Source organism: Hyperolius riggenbachi, chromosome 9, assembly GCF_040937935.1.
Source record: "Hyperolius riggenbachi isolate aHypRig1 chromosome 9, aHypRig1.pri, whole genome shotgun sequence".
NCBI classification, from domain to species: domain Eukaryota; kingdom Metazoa; phylum Chordata; class Amphibia; order Anura; family Hyperoliidae; genus Hyperolius; species Hyperolius riggenbachi.
The window spans coordinates 254,033,056-254,058,278 of NC_090654.1; the positions used below are offsets into that span (position 1 = coordinate 254,033,056).

At 46.9% G+C, this 25,223-nt stretch overlaps 1 protein-coding gene across 2 annotated transcripts in view; it reads right to left on the reverse strand.

Annotated features, from left to right (window-relative positions):
- Positions 1 to 25,223, reverse strand: part of EHD4 (EH domain containing 4) — a 100,274-nt gene that overhangs the window by 51,068 nt on the left and 23,983 nt on the right. For both annotated transcript variants that reach the window (XM_068254315.1, XM_068254314.1), the window contains exon 2: positions 23,193 to 23,369. In XM_068254315.1, the coding sequence (XP_068110416.1) occupies positions 23,193 to 23,369 (177 nt within the window). The remainder of the gene's footprint in view (positions 1 to 23,192; positions 23,370 to 25,223) is intronic.

The window sequence follows — 25,223 nt, forward strand, 5'->3', positions numbered from 1 at the left end:
GTTCCTGATAAGCAGCTGGCAGGGAAATAAATGGAAAAGGAGGAATATATTATAGATAAAAAGAACTCCTAGCATTCAACTCTTTGGCACTAGGGCCAGTGCTCCTAAAGTATGTGATAACTACAAACCATAACAGCAGAAAAAGTTTTGCAAGTTTTGAATGCAGGATTAGCATCTTTATCCCTTAATACACTCAGACCAGTTGCTGTTGAAATTTGATTTTTATGGTGACAATACCGCTTTAAAAAGGTTTTCCATTTATTTGTATCAACAGTGGTTGATAACTTTTAATCGCCGAGAAAGTTGCCACACAGACGCTAGTGTGAACCAGCCTTTAGTCCAGAGTGTTCACAAGGCATTACCCATTAACACTTTGTGAGCAGCACTGCAGATCAGATGTCTCCTCATCCAGCCTATCTCCTCCCTACTCAGTGTGTAACAAAACATTTAACCTTCTCCACATCCTTAAGGGGTGTTTAGAAAATACTACTTACTTCTTAGTCCCCAGTCCTCCCTGCAAACAATTAACCTTATCTCACACCTTTTATCAAACTTAAACATGTAGTTAAAGAGGAACTGTAAGCTAAAAATAACTCACTGTCAGTCGGTAACTTAGGTCCACTTTACCGGGGAAAACCCGGTATTTCTGGCATTAAAATCCAGCATTTCCTGATATTTCACCTTTGAGGCAAAAGCCCTGTCCACCACATGATGATGGTCCGTGGCTGCCAACCCCAGCCAAGTAATAAAATTGAATAATGCTGTAATATTGTAAGATATAAACCACAACATGCATAACAAAAACACAAGCCTGAACTGGGAATTGAACTTTTGTGGCCAAACATTAATTTGAAGTCAAAAGCAATTGCCAGAGAGCCACATCCTTACGCAGCCGTGACCTCCTGAATGTCACCGAGCTTTGCATGGCACTAGATATTTACAGATATTGTTTATTTCTATAGTCTATGCAGCAATAGCAATCCCCCCAGGAATCCTGTAACAGAAACCATAATGACTACATCTTACTAAGAATACCAGAAGCCTCAATTTGTTCTGCCTGATGCGATTTGCAGCCCACAAACAAAATTAACTGGGCAGGTCTGGAACCCTCTGCATTTTTTTTAATTTAGAGGAGTCTTCATGAATCAGCTCCAATTGTGGAGTCTGGAGAGGTTTGTGCGAACGAGAGTCCCAGACATTCTTGCAGGGCTGTGGAGTTGGAATCAGTGATTTCATAAACTGAGGAGTCGGACGATTTTTGTACCGACTCTACAGCCCTGCATTCTTGAGACAGCTTTCTACTTTAGAACACAATAGATTGATAAAGCTTTGTGAATTGAGGCCAAACACTTTACCGAACGTTTGATAATTTACCACATGGGTAAAATCTAATTTTGAATTCACTAAGGTGTTATAGATTTATTAAATGTTTTATCAATAAAACGTTCAATAAATCTATTAATACCTTAGTGAATTCAAAATTAGATTTTACCCATGAGGTAAATTATCAAACGTTCGGTAAAGTGTTTGATAAAGCTTAGTCAATTGAGGCCAGACTGTGTAGCAAACTCATGCCTGCTGAGATAGGCTGGAGAATTGAACCTAGAAAAAAAGAGGACACTGCATGCAATCTGTCACTGTGTGCCAGTAACCTGCAATATTCTCTCAGGCCTGGTGCACACTAAAACCCGCTAGCAGATCCGCAAAATGCTAGCAGATTTTGAAACGCTTTTTCTTATTTTTCTGTAGCGTTTAAGCTAGCATTTTGCGGTTTTGTGAAGTGTTTTTGGTGTAGTAGATTTCAAATATAGTGTTACAGTTAAGCTGTTACTGAACAGCTTCTGTAACAAAAACGTCTGGAAAACCGCTCTGAAGTGCAGTTTTTCAGAGCGGTTTGCGTTTTTTCCAATACTTTACATTGGAGGCAGAAACGCCTCCGCAATCCAAAAAATGCCTCACCCCAGGAGCATGCGTTTCAGCAAAACGCCTCCCGCTCTGGTGTGAACCACCCCATTGAGATACATTGACCAAGCGTATCTGCAGAAACGCCAGAAAACCCACTCGGTGTGCACCAGCCTTCACACTGGTTCTAGTTACCATCAGGCTGAGTAAAGGCTTCTCACTTAAAGAGACACTGAAGTGAAAAAAAATATATGATATAATGAATTGGTTGTGTACTATGAATAATTACTAGAAGATTTGCTGCAAAGAAAATATTCTCATATATTTATTTTCAGGTATATAGTGTTTTTTCTAACTTGCATCATTCTCTATTATGTGCAGATTACACAACACTCAGCATTCAAAATGATTCTTTCAGAGCAGTCTGTGAACTAATGACCTCTCCTCTGGCAGAGAAAAAGTCATTTGTTTACTTACAGTTGAGATAATAAAAGTCAGATAACAGCCCTCTCCACGACTTTGAAAGTCGTAGAGCTTAATGGCTTTTTTGCATAGAGATAACAACTGGATTTTCTTAACTCTTCCTGTACTGGAAACAATTAGACTGATGTATCTGATCTAAATGTTTTATTTCTTAGCTGTACTACACATACAAATCATAATATCATAAAAAATGTTTCGCTTCAGTGTCTCTTTAAAGGGAACCTAAACTGAGAAGGAGATGGATTTTTCCTTTTAAAATAATACCAGTTGCCCGACTCTCCTACCGATCCTGTGTCTCTAATACTTTTAGCCACAGCCCCTGAATAAGCATGCAGATCAGGTGCTCTGGATTAGCTGCATGCTTGTTTCAGGTGTGTGATTCAGTCACAGAGATCAGCAGGAAGCCAGACAACTGGTATTATTTAAAAGGAAACATCCATATCCCTCTCAGTTTAGGTTCCCTTTAAAGTCAATTCAAGCTACAATGGGGTCCTGGGGCTAACATAACTTGCCCCCCCCCCCCCCCCCCCCCCACTGGAGCAAGTTCAACCCCCAAAGTACCCCAACTAACTCTGTAAGCACAAAATAAGCTTCCAAAATGTTCATGCACAAAACAATTCCAGGAAACTTTTTTCATTTTGTCTTGAATAGTGTGGAAAGATTTTATAAACTCTTGGGGGGGGGGGGGTGAGTTATCCCTAGCTTCCTGCACCTAAGGCCTCCATGCAGCTTTGTGGCTTTCATAATGTAGACTGGTAGTTTTTGGTAAATTAGAGAGACATCAATAAAACTAGTCCTGTCAGTAATCTGCCAAGTTAAAGTGGACCTGAAGTGTTGCACAGGATAGCGAGGTATGGAGTGTAAGACACTGGGAGGAAAAAACAGAGACAACGGGAGCCCTAATGGTGCAGTTCGTCACAAGTCAATAAGTACTTAAAAAATTGTGGAAATACTCACAAAGGTGGGTTGAACGAGGGGCACTGAACACTTTGGGCAGGTGGAGTTACACAACCCCGACTCCACTCGGATATACTAGTAGTCCTGGAGGCGGTCACTCTCTTGAAAAGAATCACATGCACTCTGAGCTCCGTGGAGCGGTGGAATTCCACCCGGGGTCAGGTGTATGGAACTCCCTTCACTGGAAAGTGAGGAGAGTTCCTCCTTTCTTGCACAGGACAGAAGGAAAACAGAGAAATGCACCCTGTATGTATTTAGAGAGTTTAGCCTGTCTAATGGAGTTGGGTAGGAGGTGCCCATGATGGTCCAAAATATTTAAGTATACCCGAAGTGACATGTGACAAGTGACATGAAGAAATAGACATGTGTATGTACAGTGCCTAACACACAAATAACTATGCTGTGTTCCTTTTTTTTCCTTTCTCTGCCTGAAAGAGTTAAATATCAGATATGTAAGTGGCTGACTCAGTCCTGACTCACACAGGAAGTTACTACAGTGTGACCCTCACTGATCAGAAATTTATTTTTTATTTCTTTTTATTTCTTTCTTGCACTCAGAAGCCATTTTCTGCTAGGAAAGTGTGTTATAGTTGGGGTCACACTGTAGTCACATCCTGTCAGGACTGAGTCAGCCACTTACATACCTGATATTTAAAGGGGTTCTGTGGGGGTTTCTGAGGAGAAAAACTGCCACTTACCTGGAGCTTCTATCAGCCCCCTGCAGCGGTAATGTCCCACGCCGTCCTCCTCCCATCTGCCGTTCCCCGCAGCCGGCACCGGGCTATTATTAGTCTGTCACACAGACTAATAATGCGCACTGCCGCGCCTCCGCTCGCGTCATGAGGCTTACTGCACAAGCGCAGTACAATGTTTCCTTGTACTGCGCTTGCGCAGTAAGCTTCCGATGACGCAGGCAGAAGCGAGCGGGTGCGCAGCCACTGTAGCGTAGCCGCAGTTGGATCCCATGCCGCACTAGACCGGAGCCGGCGGCAAATGGCAGATAGGAGGAGGACGGCGTGGGACATTACCGCTGCAGGGGGCTGATAGAAGCCCAAGGTAATTGTCTGTTTTTCTCCTCAGAATCCCCCCACAGAACTCCTTTAACTCTTTCAGACAGAGAAAGAAAAAAAGGAACACAGCATAGTTATTTGTGTGCTAGGCACTGTACATACACATGTCTACCTCATGTCACTTTGGGTATCCTGGGAAGGTATATACCCAAGATAAGTGGGTGTCCTATAGAAACAATTCTGCGGTAGTAGCAACAAATGGCCCTACCTTAAATAAGTATTCCTTCAATTTGATAAAAAGAAAAACCTTTAAAGGGGAACTTCAGCCTAAACAAACATACTGTCATTAAGTTACATTAGTTATGTTAATTAGAATAGATTGGTAATATAATTTTTTTACCCACCCTGTTTTAAAAGAACAGGCAAATGTTTGTGATGCATGGGGGCTGCCATCTTTGTCATGGGGGCAGCCATCTTTTTGGTTGAAAGGAGGAGACAGAATGCATAAGACACAGTTCCAACTGTCCTGTGTCCTGATTACCCCTCCCAGCTGCACACACTAGGCTTCAAATGTCAAATTCAAAATGTAAAAAAAAAATTGCACCAAACAGCAGAACGAGAACAACAAAATCAGAAATCCCATCATGCTTTCCACAGCATTAGGGGAAAATGCCCGGGCAGTTTCTTCTGTGCAGCTAAAAATGAGGCTTGTATAAGAGAAACAAAGTTCTGATGCTGTGAAACTGTTAAAGAAATACCAAGCCTTTTCAGTTCTGCTGAGTAGATTTTTAGTCCGGAGGTTCACTTTAATGACAACACATTTTGCGGCGTATGCAGCTTCCGCAGGTGGAGTAATGTGCCTTGAAAAGAAGTGCAGCAGTTTCGGGTGCCGGTCTAATTCCCTCTTATCTGTGACTAATCAGAACTGTAATTTTATCTCTCAGCTGTGTCAGCAGGCTGCCTTGGCAGAGGAGTTAACTTGTAAACACAGGATGTCTATGTCTGCTTCCATGAAAGCAGGAAGTTGATACACTGCAGATATCAGCTGTAACAAATGTTTTTCTTTAAAGGTCATTATGCTGTTTTTTTTTATATAGCAGAGTGAAAATTCTGAGTTCAGTTCCACTTTAATTTTCAATCATCAGCAAGATACAGTGCTACATCATCTCGTTGTCCTCTACCCACTCCACCCTAAGGCCTGGTTCACACTCAGATCACAAAACGCAAATCGCCTGGCATTGTGAATTTTCTGCGATTGCCCTTTAGGATTCTTGTTCAGGAAATAAGGATCGCAATCATGCTCTCTCCCAAAATGCTGCATGCCACAAGCTTGCAATTTATACAAAATGCAAAAGCTGCAGGGAGAATGACATTAGCCAAAAGACACTGCTTACAGCATAAATGTCAAACTCCAGCCTGCGGGCCAAATCTGGCCCTCAGAGCCATTCAAATTTGACCCCCAAGTAGTTTCCCCACTTTGCATTATGTTTGGCCCACTGTAGACCACCAGGGAAGCTATATTGGAGGTTAAGCCCTAGAACACCACCAAGGAAGCCATATGGGGGAGGTAGGAGGAAAGCAATAAACACTAGGGAACTGTATAGGGGAGGGAGGACCACTAGAAACCAGGGAACTGTATAGAGAGGCTGGAGGGTGGCCATTAGACACCAGGGAACTTTATAAGGGAGGAGGTTGGAGGTTGGCCCATGACTAGGTCCGATTTTTGCCAATTTTGCATTTGAGTTTAGCACCCCTGGCTTAAAGTAAGGGATAAGGGAATGGACATAGTGGATGGCATGCCTTTCATCTTAGGTCTAATCTTAAAAAAATTGCTTTTGCTGGTCAACTTTACAAACACAAAATGTTAAGTTGAGCATTTTCTCTAAAAAAAAAATAAAAAGTGCATTTTGTGAGGACAATTTAAATGAGACATTTGGGGCTACAAACCACAGCATAGCAGTTAAGGCACCTGTTTTTTCACTGACCTGAGGAAGTGGGCAAACACCCGCAAAACGCATTGTCAATTTTATGTGCTTGAATAAAAGACCTTTTTCAATAAACTGGTCCAAATTCTTTGAGAGGTAAGATTACTTCTCTGTTTATAAGGTTAACTGTTTATTAGCCTTTCTTTTATGCATTGGGCGCCTTCACCCCGGTTTTAAAGAGTCTTGATATACCTGTTTTAGAGGTGATAAGTTTTTTAGTTGTCCTAAAGAACTTCCGGAGTGCGACCATCCAGTTCCTGTCACATACCTGGAAAACTGAGCAGTGACAGTTAATTTCCCGCCTGCTCCAACGGTGGTTGCAAGGATGTGAGTATATAGTCCGGAGGTTCACTGTGAGTATATACATCCTTAGCAATTTGTTTTTCTAAATCTTACACGATTCTGCACCATTGGGCTCCTGGTATCCTGTTGTCTTTTAGATGAACTTGAGGTTGTTATAATCACAATGTTTGATAGCTTATGTGGATGGGTACCATCCACATAAGCTATCAAATACATGGAGTCAAAACAACATGAGTAGAAGGTGTGACAGGACAGCATGTGACTAAATACTGGCTGGCCCGCAGCTTCAGCCAACTTCCTGTTCACTAGAGAAATGACAGATAAGCTCGAGTCTTAAGACTAATAGAAGCTGGTAGAACAACACTGTCTGGTCTAAAGTACTTGTCACGTGTAAAGTAACTTGTCAGTCAGGTCGCTCTACAAAGAGACTTACAGAGAGCAGACATGCATGCGTGCAACAACACAAAATACCGCTACATAACAGAACTACTGGGGAGGAGCAGAGGTAGAGGGGTGTGTGACAGAAAACCCATTATATTTAACAAGACTTTTTAAAATAAAAACCCTGAAAGGTTAAAGTGTAAATGAAGGATGACAAGGCATCACTGAACCAGTAACTCCGGCTGCCTTACAAATTCAGCTCTACAATACCCCGCAGGGGAAGAATCATACACATTTTCCTCAGGTCTTCCAAAAACACAAGGCATTTGAGATTATTCAGGTTGGCGTGAGCATATGAGGTGTCCCACAGTGAGCTGACACTATACAGCAGGGGTGTCAAACTATCCCATGGGGGGGCAAAATCTAAAACATAGTCAGGGGCCAAATTGTCTCAAAGTGACCCAACTATGGTGGGGGGGGGGCTGTGAGGGTTACCACTCCTCCCCCTTCTGCAGAGTGGTGCAGTGGAGTAGTTTAACCTTTTGCGGACTGCCGTAGGAAAATCTAACGCTGCACTTGTGGCTGTTTAAGCCTGATGCAGCATACGATTCACGCTGCCTGCCGTTTCCACTCCCGACGTGATCGTGCGCACCCAAGAGGGAAGATTAAAAGGTAGGTGTGTGTGGTGTGTGTGTGTGGTGTGTGTGTGGTGTGTGTGTGGTGTGTGTGTGGTGTGTGTGTGTGGTGTGTGTGTGTGGTGTGTGTGTGGTGTGTGTGGTGTGTGTGTGTGGTGTGTGTGTGTGGTGTGTGTGTGGTGTGTGTGTGGTGTGTGGGATGTGTGGGATGTGTGTGGTGTGTGTGGTGTGTGTGTGATGTGTGTGGTGTGTGTGGTGTGTGTGGTGTGTGTTTTGTAACCATAAACAATGTCATCCTCTGGATGGGAAGGCAGCGTACTGTCATTCGTTACTGCTTACAATGATACACATTTGAAGCTCACAAGGGCCACATAAAATTGCAAGGAGGGCAACAATCACACCTGTACTATATAGGGTCATCATGCCAATCAACACATTACGACGCTGTGAGATGTGATGGACACGGATTCACAAATGTGCCATTGAAAGGAAACAGTGGGCTCGATTCACAAAGCGGTGCTAACCCAGTTAGAGACTTTAGGAGTGATAACCATTGCACCACGCTGGTGAAAAGCCAGTTTAGGCGTGCTAAGTTTAGGTGTGATAAGTTTAGGCATGCTAAGTTTAGATAAGTGTAGATAGCGTGCAAAGTCCCGCACGCAAAGCAGCGGCATTAAACTCTATGCGAAGTGCACCAGACTTTGCTAGCGCAAAACTTTTGATCAGCTGTGCATTGCGGTGCTAACGCAGTTGGTGCTTAAACTTATCATGCCTAAACTGAGTTAAGGCATGATAAAGGGCTTTTCACCAGGGTGCTAACTGTTAGCACCTCTTTGTGAATCAGGCCCAGTGACTCAGTGACAGCTGTGTAGCAGGTTGTCTGAAGAGCAGGCAAGCTCTTCCTAACCTTCCCACCAACAGGATCCCAGCTAACAGAGATGAGGGAAAACAGTGAGGTCACCAGTCTGAATGCTCCCTTCTTGGGGTTAGAAGAAGGTGAGCTCATTTACAAGCTACAGCTAGGAATGTGCAAATACTTGTTCTGCTAAGACTGATAGTGTATCTAGGAATGTAGCAGCCTATATACAACTTCTAGCAAAGCCACATAGCACAGTGCATGCACTCCCATGTGCTGCCCTCACCTCCATAAGACAAACAGCTGATGGAAAATCTGTGTAATACCTTGCAAAACATCCCAAGACAGCAGGTGTTACCCGCATTTATGTTCCATACATCTAAAACTGACCACAAATGGCTCAACTGCTCCGATCTAGTAGCCTTTTTAATAGTTACATCAAACTGACAAAGGGGTTCTCTGGTATGTTTAAAAAGGCTAAAACTGCCACTTACCTGGGGCTTCTATCAGCCCCTTGCAGCTGTAATGTCCTGCGCCATCCTCCTCTGATGCCTCATTCCCCGCTGCCAGTAACCTGCTAATTATTCGTCTAACTAGATGAACAGAACTGTGGCTGTGCAGCCATAGCTGCGCGCACGCTCACTCCCACGCGCCTCATCGGGAGGTTACTGCAAAGGCGCAGTACGAAGTTTTTTTTGTACTGCGCAGTAAGCTCCCAATGACGCGCGGGAGCGAGCAAGCGCTTAAATCTCTCAAACATGGAGGATAAACGTTCATCTAGTACAGCAACAGTGAGAGTTTGGAACGTCTGGCTCTCGGCATGCGGAATATGCTCCATTCCTCCAATCGCCGGGGGAATGTCAGGAAGGTGAGTGGATCCTCTCCAAGCGCATTGAGTGAAGTTTGGTGAGCAACCAGCTGTCATCAGCTCGCCTCCTCATCCTCTTCTTATGCTGTAGTTAGAGTTGCACCTCGCACCCCACCCGGCTACTTTTTCATGCCACCCGGATGGAAAAAAATCCTGGGGAGAACACTGGAGTCCTATGGGAGTAAAGCGCTATAGAAATGTTATTGTATTGTAAAATCTTAAGTGGACCCCCAAAATGATTCACAGATAAGAAGCACACTGATAGTGGATAGTGGCGCCCCAGGTAAGTGTCAGTTTTAGCTTTTTTTAACCACTTGAGGACCGCAGTGTTAAACCCCCCCTAAACACCAAGCAATTTTTCTTAAAAAAAAGTCCCTTGTAGCTTTAAGGCCTCGCTGCAGGGCTGCACAACACAGCACACAAGTGATTTCGCCCCCCCCCCTTTTCTCCCCACCAACAGAGATTTTTGTTAGTGGGGTCTGATCGCTCCCTCAATGTTTATTTTTTATATACATTTCATTATTTTATAAATGTTATTTACAGGGGCGTTTCTAGGGTCCCTGGAGATCAGTGGCACCTGTGGGCACCAGGAGGGGAGGCAAAAAAATGGGCGTGGCCATGCGGTGAGTGGGCGTGGCCATGGGTGGGGCCAAATGTACATGAACTTAGCAGCGGTGTAAGCTACGGATAACGGGCCTGCCCATCGAAATATTGGACGGAGCCCCCTGTCCTTTATTTCGATCATTTACAATCAGTATAGGCATAGATCAAAGATGTATACGCACATACAATTTTGATTGGTCAATCACTGACCCCCAATTTCCCACCCCTGTGCAGTAAGTGGGCCAACAGACAATGAATTTTATGAACAGAGCTAAAATTGGCTAATCAAAATTGTATGTGTGTACCAGGCTTTACAGCTAATACTGTACATACTGAAAGTAGCAGGGATCAGCATACAATACAGCTGGTTTACAATCAATAAAGGCACAGAGTAACACCTTACACTGTACACACTGGAGGTAAATCAGCACACAGTGCAAGCACTAGAGAACAGCGTATACTGTACATACTGTAGGCAGCAGAATTCAGCACACTGCAGCTAGCGTGCCAAAAATATGACGATCACGTTGTGTGGCGTGCTTATCGCGCCGCACCAAAAAATGGGTGGGCCATGGACCAGAATATAGGTGTGGTAACGGGTGGAGACAAATTTACATGAACCTAGCAATGGTGGGACATCAGATTAGGACAGTGGTGGCGAACCGTTTGGAGGCCGAGTGCCCAAACTGCAACCTTAAGTCACTTACCGGTATCTATCGCAAAGTGGCAACAGCAATTTAAACTAAATACTGTACAAACGTTTTAACTCATACATGAACATTATGGAAAATCCAAGTTGAAAATAAACTGTGAAGATAAACAATTTCATCCATCCTACTCCTGAAAAATGTATTCAATTTTTTAGAACCTCCCAGTTTTATTTTCTGTTTTAAAACGCTAAAAAAGTAGGTTTAATGCTATTGTCTCATATGATAAGGATTCAGCTTTTCCCATAGTCTCGCAGTTAGCAATCATGTGACCCCCAACAAGACATATTCAGCAATCATGAGGCCCCCAACAAATCAGGAGGCCCCCAACAAGACAAATTCAGCAATCATGAGGCCTCCAACAAATCATGAGGCCCCCAACAAGACAAATTCAGCAATCATGAGGCCCCCAACAAGACAAATTCAGCAATCATGAGGCCCCCAACAAATCATGAGGCCCCCAACAAGACAAATTCAGCAATCATGAGGCCCCCAACAAATCATAAGGCTCCCAACAAGACACATTCAGCAGTCATGAGGCACATAAATAGACAGCATTTCACATAAATAGGCAGAATGCCCCCTTAATATGGTAGCCCCCCCAAGTTAGGTAGTGAGTGACAGGGACCCCCAGGTTAGCTAGTGAGTGACAGGCGCCTCCAGTTAGGTAGTGAGTGACAGGGACCCCGATAGTGAGTGACAGGGAGCACCTTTAGGTAGTGAGTGCCAGGGAGCCCCTTTAGGCAGTGAGTGAGTGCCAGGAAGCCCCTTTAGGCAGTGAGTGAGTGCCAGGAAGCCCCTTTAGGCAGTGAGTGAGTGCCAGGAAGCCCCTTTAGGCAGTGAGTGAGTGCCAGGAAGCCCCTTTAGGCAGTGAGTGAGTGCCAGGAAGCCCCTTTAGGCAGTGAGGGAGTGCCAGGAAGCCCCTTTAGGCAGTGAGTGAGTGCCAGGGAGCCCCTTTAGGCAGTGAGTGAGTGCCAGGGAGCCCCTTTAGGCAGTGAGTGAGTGCCAGGGAGCCCCTTTAGGCAGTGAGTGAGTGACAGGAAGCCCCTTTAGGCAGTGAGTGAGTGACAGGGAGCCCCTTTAGGCAGTGAGTGAGTGACAGGGAGCCCCTTTAGGCAGTGAGTGAGTGACAGGAAGCCCCTTTAGGCAGTGAGTGAGTGACAGGAAGCCCCTTTAGGCAGTGAGTGAGTGACAGGGAGCCCCTTTAGGCAGTGAGTGAGTGACAGGGAGCCCCTTTAGGCAGTGAGTGAGTGACAGGGAGCCCCTTTAGGCAGTGAGTGAGTGACAGGGAGGCCCTTTAGGGAGTGAGTGCGTGCCAGGGAGCCCCTTTAGGGAGTGAGTGAGTGACAGGGAGCCCCTTTAGGGAGTGAGTGAGTGACAGGGAGCCCCTTTAGGGAGTGAGTGAGTGACAGGTAGCCCCTTTAGGGAGTGAGTGACAGGTAGCCCCTTTAGGGAGTGAGTGAGTGAGTGACAGGGAGCCCCTTTAGGGAGTGAGTGAGTGCCAGGGAGCCCCTTTAGGGAGTGAGTGAGTGCCAGGGAGCCCCGTGAGTGAGTGAGTGCGTGAGTGACAGGGAGGCCCCCTCTCTAGCCGCCGCCGCTCCCCCCCCTACCTCTCAGCAGACCTCAGGATCAGCGGCGACCCGACCAGATGTACGAGCGGGCGCTGGACGCACCCGCTCGATATGCGGAAGTGATGTCACTTCCGCATATCAGTGCGGGCGCTGGGTCCTAGCGCCCGCACGATTGGTCGCCGGCTCGCCGCCTGATCCTGAGGTCTGAGACGCGGCGGCGGCGGCTGGAGGGAGCCGCTGACAGAGGGGGCAGCGGCGGCCGGGAGATCCGTGGCACCCCAGGAAAGATTGGGGGCACGTGCCCCCCTAAAACAGGGCTAGCGACGCCCCTGGTTATTTATTTTTAAAAAAAAGCCCATCAGGCTTCAGCCTATGACAGCCGATCACTATCCTGTGTCCCAGGGGGACAGCCGTGTTACACGTAGATCGCAGCGCTGTACAAGCTAATTAGACGGCGGTTTCGTCGTCTAACAGTCTCCTAGCAGAGATGCGTGTGCGCGATCTCCTGCAAAACGCGGTCGGCAAGAGGTTAAACATACCAGAGAACCTGTAACAAACAAAAGTCCCATGGGGGTACTTACCTCGTTAGGGGGAAGCCTCAGGGTCCCAATGAGGCTTCCCCCTCCCCTGTAGCTGCAGACAGTCCAGCACTGGCTCCCCGAAGTGTCCCGCAATCCTGGCTCGATAAGGCTGATAAGCGCTGATTTATTTACCTTTCCTGGCTACAGCGGGGGCGCTGTTGCAGCTTTCCGCACGGAGATAGGCGAAAATAGCCGATCTCCGTCGGGTCCGCTCTACTGCGCAGGTGACTTGCGTATGCGCAGTAGAGCGGTCTGACAGCGATCAGCCATTTCTGCCTATCTCCGAGTGGAGAGCTAAAACTGCGTCTGCGCTGGAGCTGGGAGGGTAAATATCAACATCCCTGCCGTTCTGGGAGGATTTTCGCCGGCGCCGTGGGACCGAGGAGGACGGGGGAAGCCTCAACAGGATCCGGAGGCTTCCCCCACCCGAGGAGAGTACCCCCCAGGGGAGGTTTTTCTCATTACAGGTTTTCTTTAAAAAAAAAAAATGATGATTACGGTAGTCATTACTGAAGTGTAATTTTGCCTTAAAACATAAGGTACCGTATTTTTCGGACCATAAGACGTTCCGGACCACAAGACGCACCTAGTTTTAGAGGTCAAAAACCAAGGAAAAAAAAAAAAAAAAAGTACACTAAACCAGGTGCATCCATGGTGCAGGGGCATCTTGTGGTGCTTCTTTAACCAAATTGTCTCCGTTATCCCCCCAATACAGTAATACCCTCCAGTAATCCCCTGCCCCATCCCAATTACAGTAATACCCCACCAGTTACAATAATACATCACTAGTTATGTCTCTTCCTTCCACCCCACTTATAGTAATCCCCTAGCCCCCCCCCCCCCCCCCCCCAGCCCCCCACAGTTACAGTCATCTCCCCGTTACAATAATACTCCGACAGTAACAGTAATACTCCCCCCAGTTTAAGTAATCTCCTGTCCCCCACAGTAACAGTTACAGCAATACCCCCCAGTTATAGTAAACTCTGGTCCCCAACCCCGTCACAGAATTACTTCCTCTCCCCCCTTATAGTAATTTACTGCCCACCACACCAGTTAGAGTATGCTGTATGGATTTCATCACTTACGCTTCCTCAGCCCTCATGATCCTTCATCTGTCTGACTACAATTTGACGGGAGAAGAATGGAGAAGTCGGCATCTGCGGACCCCACTGTCTATTGCCGGGAACCAGGCAATCGTACAGGTTGCAGTGTGGTGGGAGTTGCTGAGCACCGCACTCAGAACCGGAGGTCACCAGCACCGATAAGTGGACTGACATTCAGGAGTGCGGGAGGGTCAAGAGGCAGCGCGAGCAGCCGCCTCGCCAGAGCAGAACAGCCATCATCACTTCCTGCCCCTTCGTCCACGCGGTACATGAGGTCCTCCATCCTCCAGCCTGTGCACTTCCGAGTTCTCGTTGCCGCTGCCCGAGGATCCCCAGCTGCGGACATCTGAGCTTCGGCTCAGCCAAGCACCACCCGCTGACGTTAGACCAGGCATCCTCCCCTTAGCCTTCCGCGGGTAAGTGACAGCGTGTTAACGCTGCTACACGCGGCTTCATTCACTTCCTGGCAGCCGCTGCCCCTTAGTCCACGCAGTACACGAGGTCCTCCATCCCTTAGCCCGTGCACAACAGAGTTCTCGTTGCCGCTGCCCGAGGATCCCCAGCCGCGGACATCTGAGCTTCGGCTCAGCCAAGCACCACCCGCTGACGTTAGACCAGGCATCCTCCCCTTAGCCTTCAGCGGGTAAGTGACAGCTGCTTCAGCCTCCAGCTCCTCTTTTTATTCAGCGGCAGGCAGCGATGCGGGCACCATTAAGCTATACGCAGCCCTTAGCTCCTGTCTTCGTCCGCCGACTGCCAGCAGTTGATAGGTAGAGCCGGGCAGATTAAACCTTCGGGGAGGGGCCGCAAGCAGAGCTTACAGCCTTACTCTGTAATGCTCAGGCCCTCCCTACACTTCAATGTTGCAGCGGGGATAAGTGGGGGGGAGAAGGACAGGCAGTGGCGTCAGCCAAAAATCTAGCATTCAGACCATAAGACGCACTGACATTTCCTCTCCATTTCTGGGGGAGAAAAAGTGCGTCTTATGGTCCGAAAAATACGGTATTTGTGATAATTCCGCTTTAAGTAAGCAACTGTAGTTTCCCATGATGCATCACTCTCAAACATGCAAATTATCTCTTTCTGCACCTTAAAAGACACCTGAAGTGAGAGGGATAAGGAGGCTGCTGTAATCATTTCCTTTTAAGCCCAGTTGCCTGGCTGCCCTGCTGATCCTCTGCCTCTAATACTTTTAGCCATAGGCCCTGAACAATCATGCAGCCGATCATGTGTTTCTGACATTGTCAAAGCAAACAAGTTTATCCAAACAGACCAGCAGGGCTGCCAGGAAACTGGTATTGTTTAAAAACCACTTCAGGACCATGCAAATTAAAATCTACGTCTTGTCTATGAATTATTCACGCCTATTTGCATACTCATTCCTGGTTGACTGCAGTGTCTTTTTGTAGTATTAGTCTTCATAATATTTCTCACAATAGAGGTTTCCTTCATATGCTGCCAACACGGATGATATGAAGTGTTAGATTACAGAAAGAACAGTAACACAAATCACCATGGTAGACACATAACCAGTAACTGAGCACAGCAAAGCGTGTATGCCGGTAATCAAAAGCAAATACAACATCAGCTCATCATGACACAAGAGTAACTATACCGATAGTAACATTTCTCTGTATCCCTTACACTCGCTTACTCATCCAAGCACCTGACTGACACACCTACAGGAAACACCACATGAATGAAACATTACCTCATTATCCACACAGCTCATTCTTACCTGATCTACCACATGACTAAAAAGCTGCCACCATAAATGTGGTGAAATATGTAATCACGGGACAAGAAAGCCACATAGGTCATATTCCCCCCGTCCCTCCCTCCCTTAATTGTTCATAAGGAAGCCTTGTATTTGAAGGATTTTTTTTTTCTGAACAGGTGAATAGTACAGCCTAAACATATCCACTTATGCTTCAAGTAAACTTTAACCCAGGGCTGTCCGTTCCATATCAAAAGAACTGCATTGTGAATTCAAAACAAGCATTCTGAAAGTGTACAGTGGTAGCTCCAAGCTGCAGGGTCATATATGGGCAGGATGCATCACAATATTGCCTGAACGCAGTTTATTGCCAAACAACCTATTAACAGCTTTGTGCATGCCACAGTCGGCACACAGCAAAGTGCAGAACACCACGATTCCGAATCTAGTGTTGATTAAGGAAACATTAAAGGGAACCTTAACTGAACGGGGGTAAAGAGTTTCACTTACCTGGGCTATTACCAGCCCCCTGCAGCAGTCCTGTGCCCTCGGAGCCGCTCTGGAATCCTCCGGTTCCCCACTGTCACTTAGTTTTGTTTTTGACGACTAACCAGTTTGCCGGCCGCCATCTGCACTATTGGAAGCATTCCCTACTGCAATTAGCGCTGTTGCGGACCGCAACGCGTACAAAAATACGGGTTGCCGCATATCTACGTGTGCAGAATGTGGCAACGCGTATTTTTGTACACGTTGTGGTCCGCAACAGCGCTAATTGCAGTAGGAAATGCGTCCAATAGTGCGCATGGCGGCCGGCCGACTGGTGAGTCGTCAAAAACGAAACTAAGTGACAGGGGGGGACCGGAGGATTCCAGAGCGGCTCCAAGGGCACAGGACTGCTGCAGGGGGCTGGTAATAGCCCCAGGTAAGTTAAACTCTTTACCCCCCGTTCAGTTAAGGTTCCCTTTAAGATCAACGCTCACAGGTTAATACAATAAATATGGGCACCCACAGGTGCAAGCAAGACCAGTCCCACTTCTTATGAATAAGCTGGCAAAAAAAAAAAAAACAGCAATACCTATGTGTTACAAGTCCACAATGTCTCACAGCGTGTGGCGCTGCAAAGTACACCAGGTTACACTTGTTGAAAGTCCAATTAAAAGTTGTTTCTGCGCTCTCCCATTATAACATGCATATATCCAATCAGCAATATAATCCCCTTACAGGTACCTCATCCAAAGGTCTGATAGACCAAGCCTCCCATTCAGGCGTATCCCCCCCCCTCCCCCCGTCGCCTCTCTGGCACTCAGGTAGCCGACTTGTGTCCACCCTCTCCGGTGCTGTCACTTTTGATGGTTTCTTTTAGTCCAATCAGCTTTTTTGGAAGAGGGGGGGGGGGGGGGGGGGGAATCAGAGAGGACTAGTCTCTAATAGTGTATTAATTCTTTATGTAAAATGTCAATTTTAAAACGGATAAACATTGGGGGGCTGGGCGGCAGAGATAAATTGTACAGGCAACCTACACAGAGGAGTTAGCTCCTGGGTGGCTGCCTCTATGGCAGCGGTAGGGAACCTTGGCTCTCCAGCTGTGATAAAACTACAAATCCCAGCATGCATATGCATTTGCCTTTATTAATCATGACTGTGGCTGTCAGACTCCTGCAATGCATTGCGGGACTTGTAGTTCCTTAACAGCTGGAGAGCCAATTTTCCCTACCCCTGCTCTATGGTATACCATTCTTGCCGCTCTCTGCACTGCCGCACTGCATAAAAACCGCGTCAGGAACCACAGTATGTGATGCTGCTTGGCTCCAGTCTATTCCGTAACGTGTCATACTGTGGTCCCTGGCGCGGTTTTTTATGAAGTGCGGCAGGGCAGAGAGCAGCAAGAAAGGTATACCATAGAGGCAGCCACCCGGGAGCTAACTCCTCTGTGTAGGTTACCTGTACAAGTTATCTGTGCCACCCAGCCCTCCAATGTTTTTATCAGTTTTAAAATTGACATTTTAAATAAAGAAGTAATACACCATCAGAGGCAGGTCCTCTCTGATTTTTTTTTCCCCTTTCAGTGCTGATTAGTCCAAAAATAAGGAACCGCACGTATGACACCAAGTACCTCCAATTGCAGTGCATGGTCTGGCTCTGGGACAGGGGTGATGGAGGAAAGACGTGACTGCAATTATACTGTGGGGGGGGGGGGGGTCCTCTGCCTGTGAACTTTTCTTTTAGGGCAGGGGTTGCTAGGTGTAAGCATGTTTAGGGCCTATGCAGATCCAGCGATTTCATCTGCTAAAATCAGGCCTTTGGATTTAGGGGTAAGGGAAAAAAACAAAAGTTAGGGAATATAAGACAGCCTTCACGTGCTGATTAGTGGCATGAGTAAAGGCACCCATACACTTATAGATTTGCAGCAGATTCGCCCATCAGCTAGATTCCGGTCAAATGCCGGTCAGGTCCAATCTGATGGATCGTGGATCGATCTGATGTGTGCCACAAAATAGGAACAGATTTCCAATAGCAGTGTTGCACCATTCGATCCAATGCAACGTTATGGGCCATCAATCTGCTGCCAGCAGCTGATAGACCTAGATTTTCCATCTGGACCGAGAGAGCAAATCAATCAAAATCTGTTGGAAATCGATCGATCATGCTTCCTGCTGCAATTTCGAACAGATTCAATCAGAGCGGTGGAATCGATGGCAAAAATCGACCTGTGTATGGGCCCCTTAAAGGATACCCGAGGTGACATGTGACATGATGAGATAGACATGGGTATGTACAGTGCCTAGCCAACAAATAACTATGCTGTGTTCCTTTTTTTCTTTCTCTGCCTGTAAGAGTTAAATATCAGATATGTAAGTGGCTGACTCAGTCATGACTCAGACAGGAAGTGACAACAGTGTGACCCTCACTGACAAGAAATTCCAACTATAAAACACTTTCCTAGCAGAAAATGGCTCCTGGGAGCAGGAAAGGGATAGAAAGGGTCAATAGTTCATAGATTTTAGCTCTGGCATACTTAAATTTGTCATTGAGCAAAAACAATAAAAAACAGTAAACACTTAAAAAGTAGATTTAAACAAATTAAAAAACTGTGGAATATCTTAAAAAGTCATTTTTAGGAGAAGGACGGTAGATACAATTGTTTACTTCATTAGTTTATTTTCGCCTTGGGTGTCCTTTAAGCAGGTTTCTGATGCAAAGAATGCTGATTACAGTAGAGTCTCATTTATGCAGCACCGACAGGGATCAGCTGATGCCAAATAAGTGTGCTCTCTAGTTGCTTGAGATTCCATCCTAAAAATAGGCCTAGCTAATACAGTACATACATATCTATATCATGAACTCTGTATTAAAGGAAGCCTGAGACATTTAAATTAAAACTATATATACCTCCAGACCCCTTCAGGCTGATCTGTCCCTCACCGTCCTCCAGGATCTTCAGCTAGAAGCCCAGTTAACTCCGTGAATCGGACCGTATTGTACATCCTGCACAGGCGCAGAACGTTCCCGGCCGTGGGAGTACAAGGGGGGAGCGTGTGGCCAGACTGTGCCTGCGCCGACTGGACCTTACTGCCGGAAATACCGGGCTTCCTAGCGGAGAAACCAGGTGGCCTAGGAAGACCGATCAGCCTAAAGGGAGCAGGAGGAATCCCCAGATAGGTATAATTTTTTTTAACCCTTCTCGTCTTAGGTACACGTTAAATGCTAAATCACAGTAAATACTTCCTCCAGCCCCATAGGCACGGATCGATCCCATGCCGCCGTCCTCAGTCTTCCCGGAGCTACGATACCGGGTCCTCGCACTTCCGTCAGTCGGGCCAGTCTGCGCAGGAGAAGTGCGCCCTCTGCGTATATCTCCAGCGGCTGCTGGAGAGATACGAAAACTGTGCACTTCACTTACGTCAGACTGGCTCCGACTGACGGAAGCCCGGGGAGCTGGTATCGGAGCTGCGGGAAGACTGAGGACGGCGGCGTGGGAGCGATCCGTGCGTATGGGGCTGGAGGAAGCCCCAGATATGTATAAAACGTTATGTATACCAGCTCTGGTACACTTTAAGCACAGCAGAGCCCCCAAACAGCCTTAGAAGTTGGCCTTCACCACAGAGTACAACCGGCGATTTTTGCTGGTTGATTGAGACTGCTGGTGAATTGAGTTCTGGATAACCAGGACTTTTCGGTATTGTATTTGCTGCTATTTCTTGAATAATTAAACAGCAGAATGTCAAGATTTCTACTATAAAAGTCATTGATGGGGGGAACCCCACCCCATTTATTATTCCTTTGCCTTCCACCTTTGTTCTACAACTGCTGAAGTCTGAAAGACCTACAGTAATCCAACAGACAAGTCATTTTCAGCCTGCTTAAGTATGTAACTGTGTGTGTAATCTTATATTCGGTCAGCGTGAAGAAACTCCAGCCTCAAAAACAAAGAGCAGCTTTAAGGAAACGAGCAGCACAGCTGAGCGTCAGCAGCTCCTCCAATATTAGCTGGCTGCTGATTCTACTTACAGACGCCTCTTGTGATCAGTGATGAGAAGGATACTGTTTTCTTGGGCTCCTGAACTAGAACTTCTCTCCATCCTCCTTTTTAACCACTTTCTCTATATTTCATAATGCTCTTGAACCTTGAATGGACTGGACAACCTTCCCCAACTTGTAACTGGTATAACCCTTTAAAGTGGAAATTTCGTGCATATTAACACTTTATAGTGTTTGAAAATTGCTGAAAGACCTGCTAGTGAGTTTGGCGATTGTCTTTCAGTGTGCTCATCCTGCTGTTTCACATCACCCCTTCAACTTAACTATTCATTGAACTTAACTGTTCACTTCACTGGGTAAAATTTTAAAAAAGTGTCAAATTAGGGAAAAAAACTTTTTTTTAATACTATGAACTCACCGTTCATTGTATTAAAGTTTTTTTCCCTAATTTGACACTTTTAACCCCCTTGGCGGTAATCCCGAGCTGAGCTCGGGGTATGCCGCCGGAGGTCGCCGCTCAGGCCCTGCTGGGCCGATTTTCAATCTGAAAAAAGCAGCACACGCAGCCGGCACTTTGCCAGCCGCGTGTGCTGCCCGATCGCCGCCGCTCCGCGGCGATCCGCCGCGTGCAGCGGCGAAAGAGGGTCCCCCCAGCCGCCCGAGCCCAGTGCAGCCGGAACAAACAGTTCCGGCCGGCGCTAGGGGCTGGATCGGGCGGCTCTGACGTCAGGACGTCGACTGACGTCCATGACGTCACTCCGCTCGTCGCCATGGCGACGAGGAAAGCGAAACAAGATAGGCCGCTCATTGCGGCCTATCTTGTTACTTTCGATTGCCGGAGGCGATCGAAAGTACGCTTCCGGAGCGCCCTCTAGTGGGCTTTCATGCAGCCAACTTTCAGTTGGCTGCATGAAATAGTTTTTTTTTAATTTAAAAAAAACCCTCCCGCAGCCTCCCTGGTGATTTTAATAGAACGCCAGGGAGGTTAAAAAAAATTTTACCCAAAGAAGTGAACAGTTAAGTTCAATGAATAGTATTGTATATGCTGGGCTGTTTTTTTTTTTTATTATTATTTGGTTACAATTTAAAGGGGAACTTCAGCCTAAACAAACATACTGTCATTAAGTTACATTAGTTATGTTAATTAGAATAGATAGGTAATATAATCTTTTACCCACCCTGTTTTAAAAGAACAGGCAAATGTTTGTGATTCATGGGGGCTGCCATCTTTGTCATGGGGGCAGCCATCTTTTTGGTTGAAAGGAGATGACAGGGAGCATGAGACACAGTTCCAACTGTCCTGTGTCCTGATAACCCCTCCCAGCTGCACACACTAGGCTTCAAATGTCAAATTCAAAATGTAAAAAAAAAAAAAAAAAAAAAAAAACACATTGCCCCAAAACAGCAGAACGAGAACATCAGAAATCCCATCATGCTTTGTACAGCATAAGGGGAAAACTGCCTGGGCAGTTTTCTTCTGTGCAGCTAAAAATGAGGTTTGTATAAGAGAAACCAAGTTCTGATGCTGTGAAACTGTTGAAGAAACACCAGGCCTTTTCAGTGCTGCTGAGTCGATTTTTAGTCTGGAGGTTCACTTTTAAATACACAATGGCGGGAGGGGGGGGTGGGCAGATGGGACACAGGCATGTTCACTGCCTCATGACATGCCTCTGTGTCCCCACACAGCTGCTCTCTAGCCCCCAGAGATTAGCCACAATATTTGTCGCCATCTCGGAGGGGAAATAGAGGAAAGGAATTCCCTGTTTAAAACGCCCGCTAGCGGTGTTCCTGCAGGCTTTCCGGAGCTGCCGTTGGGCAGCTCACTACTCGGCCACGCCCCCTGTTGCTCCACCGCCTCTCTGCACGCTGGGAGAGAGAACTGATCTCTCCTTCGAGGGGTCACGGAAGTAAAATTGGGCCAGTGCGGCCCACACGAGTGACAAGGAGTGGCGGTTTTGGTGGCTACCTGATCCGCCCAGCCCCTTGGATCAGGTAGCATCATTTTTTTTTTTATTTTTTTTTATTTTATGAGCCCACCTCGGGCTTTAACCACTTGCCGGCCGCGCACTCATAACGTGCGTCGGCACAGTGGTAGCTGCAGGACCAGCGACGCACATCTGCGTTGCCGGTTGCAGGCTAATTAATCAGGAAACAGCCGCTTGAGCGAGCGGCTGCTTCCTGTCAAATTACGGCGGGGGGCTCCGTGAATAGCCTGCGGGCTACCGATCGCAGCTCGCAGGCGAAATGTAAACACAAGCGGAAATAATCAGCTTTGTTTACATTTTTACAACGCTGCTAACAGTAGCAGCGTTGTACTAGATCAGCGATCCCCGGCCAATCAGCGGCCGGGGATCGTTGTCACATGACAGGCAGGAGCCTGTGAGAGGCTGCACAGGACAGCGCCGTTCCTGTGCAGCCTCCGATCTCCGGGGCAGGGAGGGTGAAGAGGGAGAGGGGGAATCCTGCGGTGGAGGGGGCTTTGAGGTGCCCCCCCGCCAGCCACACGCAGGCAGGAGCGATCAGACCCCCCCCCCAGCACATCATCCCGCTAGTGGGGAAAAAAGGGGGCGATCTGGTCGCTCTGCCTGTTATTTGATCTGTGCTGGGGGCTGTAGAGCCCACCCAGCACAGATCTTAGAAATCAGTGCTGGTCCTTAAGGGGGGGGGGGGGGGGGTAAAGGCTGAGTCCTGAAGTGGTTAAGTAATAAAAAAAAAAAAGTATGTGTTTCTATGAGAAGACCTAAAACAGTTAACCCAATTTTTAAGCAGGGCTCTATAGATCATATTTTATGAATTAATTTTCAATAGGTTCAGCAACTAATTTAATTAGAGATGGTCAAGGTGGTGCTGAAAATTCTACCTTGCATGCAAATGGAATGTGTGTGTAGCTTGGAAATGGGCCAATCAAATGCACTTCCTGCCCATTTGGATTGGCCCAATTCCAAGCTGTATAAATCTGCATAACATTTGCATGTAGGATACAATTATCGGCAGCTCTTTCACCATCACTACTGCCTGTCTCTCTTTACAGGAGCTCCAGTGCTGCCACACCTGTTCAGAAAGGCGTTTCCAAAGCTATTTAGCTTGCGGAAGGGCTTCTTGGGATCCACCACCAGCGCATTTCCTGGGATGCTTCCTTCCTTCTCGCCATACATGACAGCAATAAACGAGTCCGTCGTGGGCTCTGGTCCAATTCGCATTCCTGGAAAATCTTGTTCCAATAAATATCTGATAAAAGAGGAAGAGAAAGAGAGAGAATGAAGTATTAGTATTCCATAGAAAACTCCCTGCTTGCTGCATGGGGGAGTCAGTGGGGTGAGGAGGTGACCTGTAACTCAGAAAGTGGGAGGGGTTGGGCCACACGTGCTCTAGAGCCGCCACACAATGCAAGCGCCCTGATGTAATAGGTTACATGGCGCACTGTGAGGCCAAAGGAGAGTAAAGTGGCAGACTTAGACAGTTTGATCATAAGACCCTGACGTGGGGTCGGATTTGATCTGACAGCAGTACCGCCAGTGGCAGCCTGAATTCTCCTGGCCAGACATAGCCATCAGGATTTGGGGAGATGTTCCACTATGGGGCCAAGTCCGACAGTGGAGCAGAAGTGATAATATTTTGATGATATCTGGAGGTGAAACAGGCAAATGAATCAGAGGGTAGATAAAAGCCAATAATTACTCTTATCGGCAATTGAATTTCCACGTAGCCTCCATGACCGGTCCACCAAGAGATAGCCCCGTCCATCCCTGGGACAGGAAGCACAAACAAGTTTAAATAGCCACCTCCTACCACCTACCTGCAATGCTTTGACTATCATCAAGTAAGGGTAGAAGACGTTTGAGTTGTGGGTGGGTTGTCCCACCTGTCGTGGAGGCTACGTGGAAATCCAATTACCGGTAAGAGTAATTATTGACTTTCACTTGCCTCCACGTCAGGTCCACCAGGAGATATAAAATATTACCTCCCTCAGGGTGGGACAACCGTAGACAGTATTTTACGACCAAAACCCAAGTCCCGATTACTTGGTACATCCGAATGATAATGCTTTATGAATGTATCATAGGAAGACCATGTGCCCGCTTTACAAATTTGTAGCGTCTGTCCTTCCTAGGGACAGGAAGAACACTGCAGTTAGGTGGTAGAAGGTGGCTATTTAAACTTGTCTGACCTTCCTGTCCCAGGGATGGGCGGGGCTATCTCCTGGTGGACCTGTCATGGAGGCAAGTGGAAGTAAGAGAATACATTGATTTGCATTTAAAAGTAGTAAATCTCAGAACATATAATTTTAAGGTTATTCCTCATCACATTGTTTTTTGTGTAGGCAGTTTTCAGATCTAAACATACAGATTTGTGTAGGACTGGCACAGTACGTTTACATATGGGTAGGCATTGGCAGCTGCTAGTATCGCTACACTTCTGTAGCAGCAGATGAATGATTAGCAGGGAAGTGAGAGCAACACAGGTGCATTTGCCAAGATCCAGTGTGTACTGTCGCCACTGCAACTACACTCCACTGCACTAGTGACATCTGTTACAGTTACAGAGGAAGTCAGCTGCTACAGAAGCAAGGACTCCAGGGCTATCACTGTCCTATGTGCCACAACACTCTGTGATCCCCTCCACATATACACTCCAGCTAGTGGTATAGTATCAGCCATGGACTGCACTGCAGAGGACACTGGAGCATTGAAATATCTGGAATATACCATGCTGTGCCCTGCTGACTGCCTGAGACAGAATTTAACCTTTTAGGAACCACGTAATGTAGATCCTACTTGTGGCTATTCTAGCCTGATGCAACGTAGGATTTGCGCCACCTGCCATTTCTGCTCCCGACATGATCGTGCGCACCCGAGAGGGGAGATTAAGCTGTTGTATGACAGCTGATATCTCCCCTCAACGATCAGAAGCCATTGCGTATGGCTTCTGATCACTATGATTGCCGGCGGATCGTAGTGGTCACGGTTTAGTGATGCAGCAGTAGGGGGGGGGGGGGGGGGGGGGGCGGGAAGAAGAGGATCCACTCACCTCCCTGCCGTTCCTACAGCGATCGGTGCTCCCCTACGCTCTGGCGGACACTCT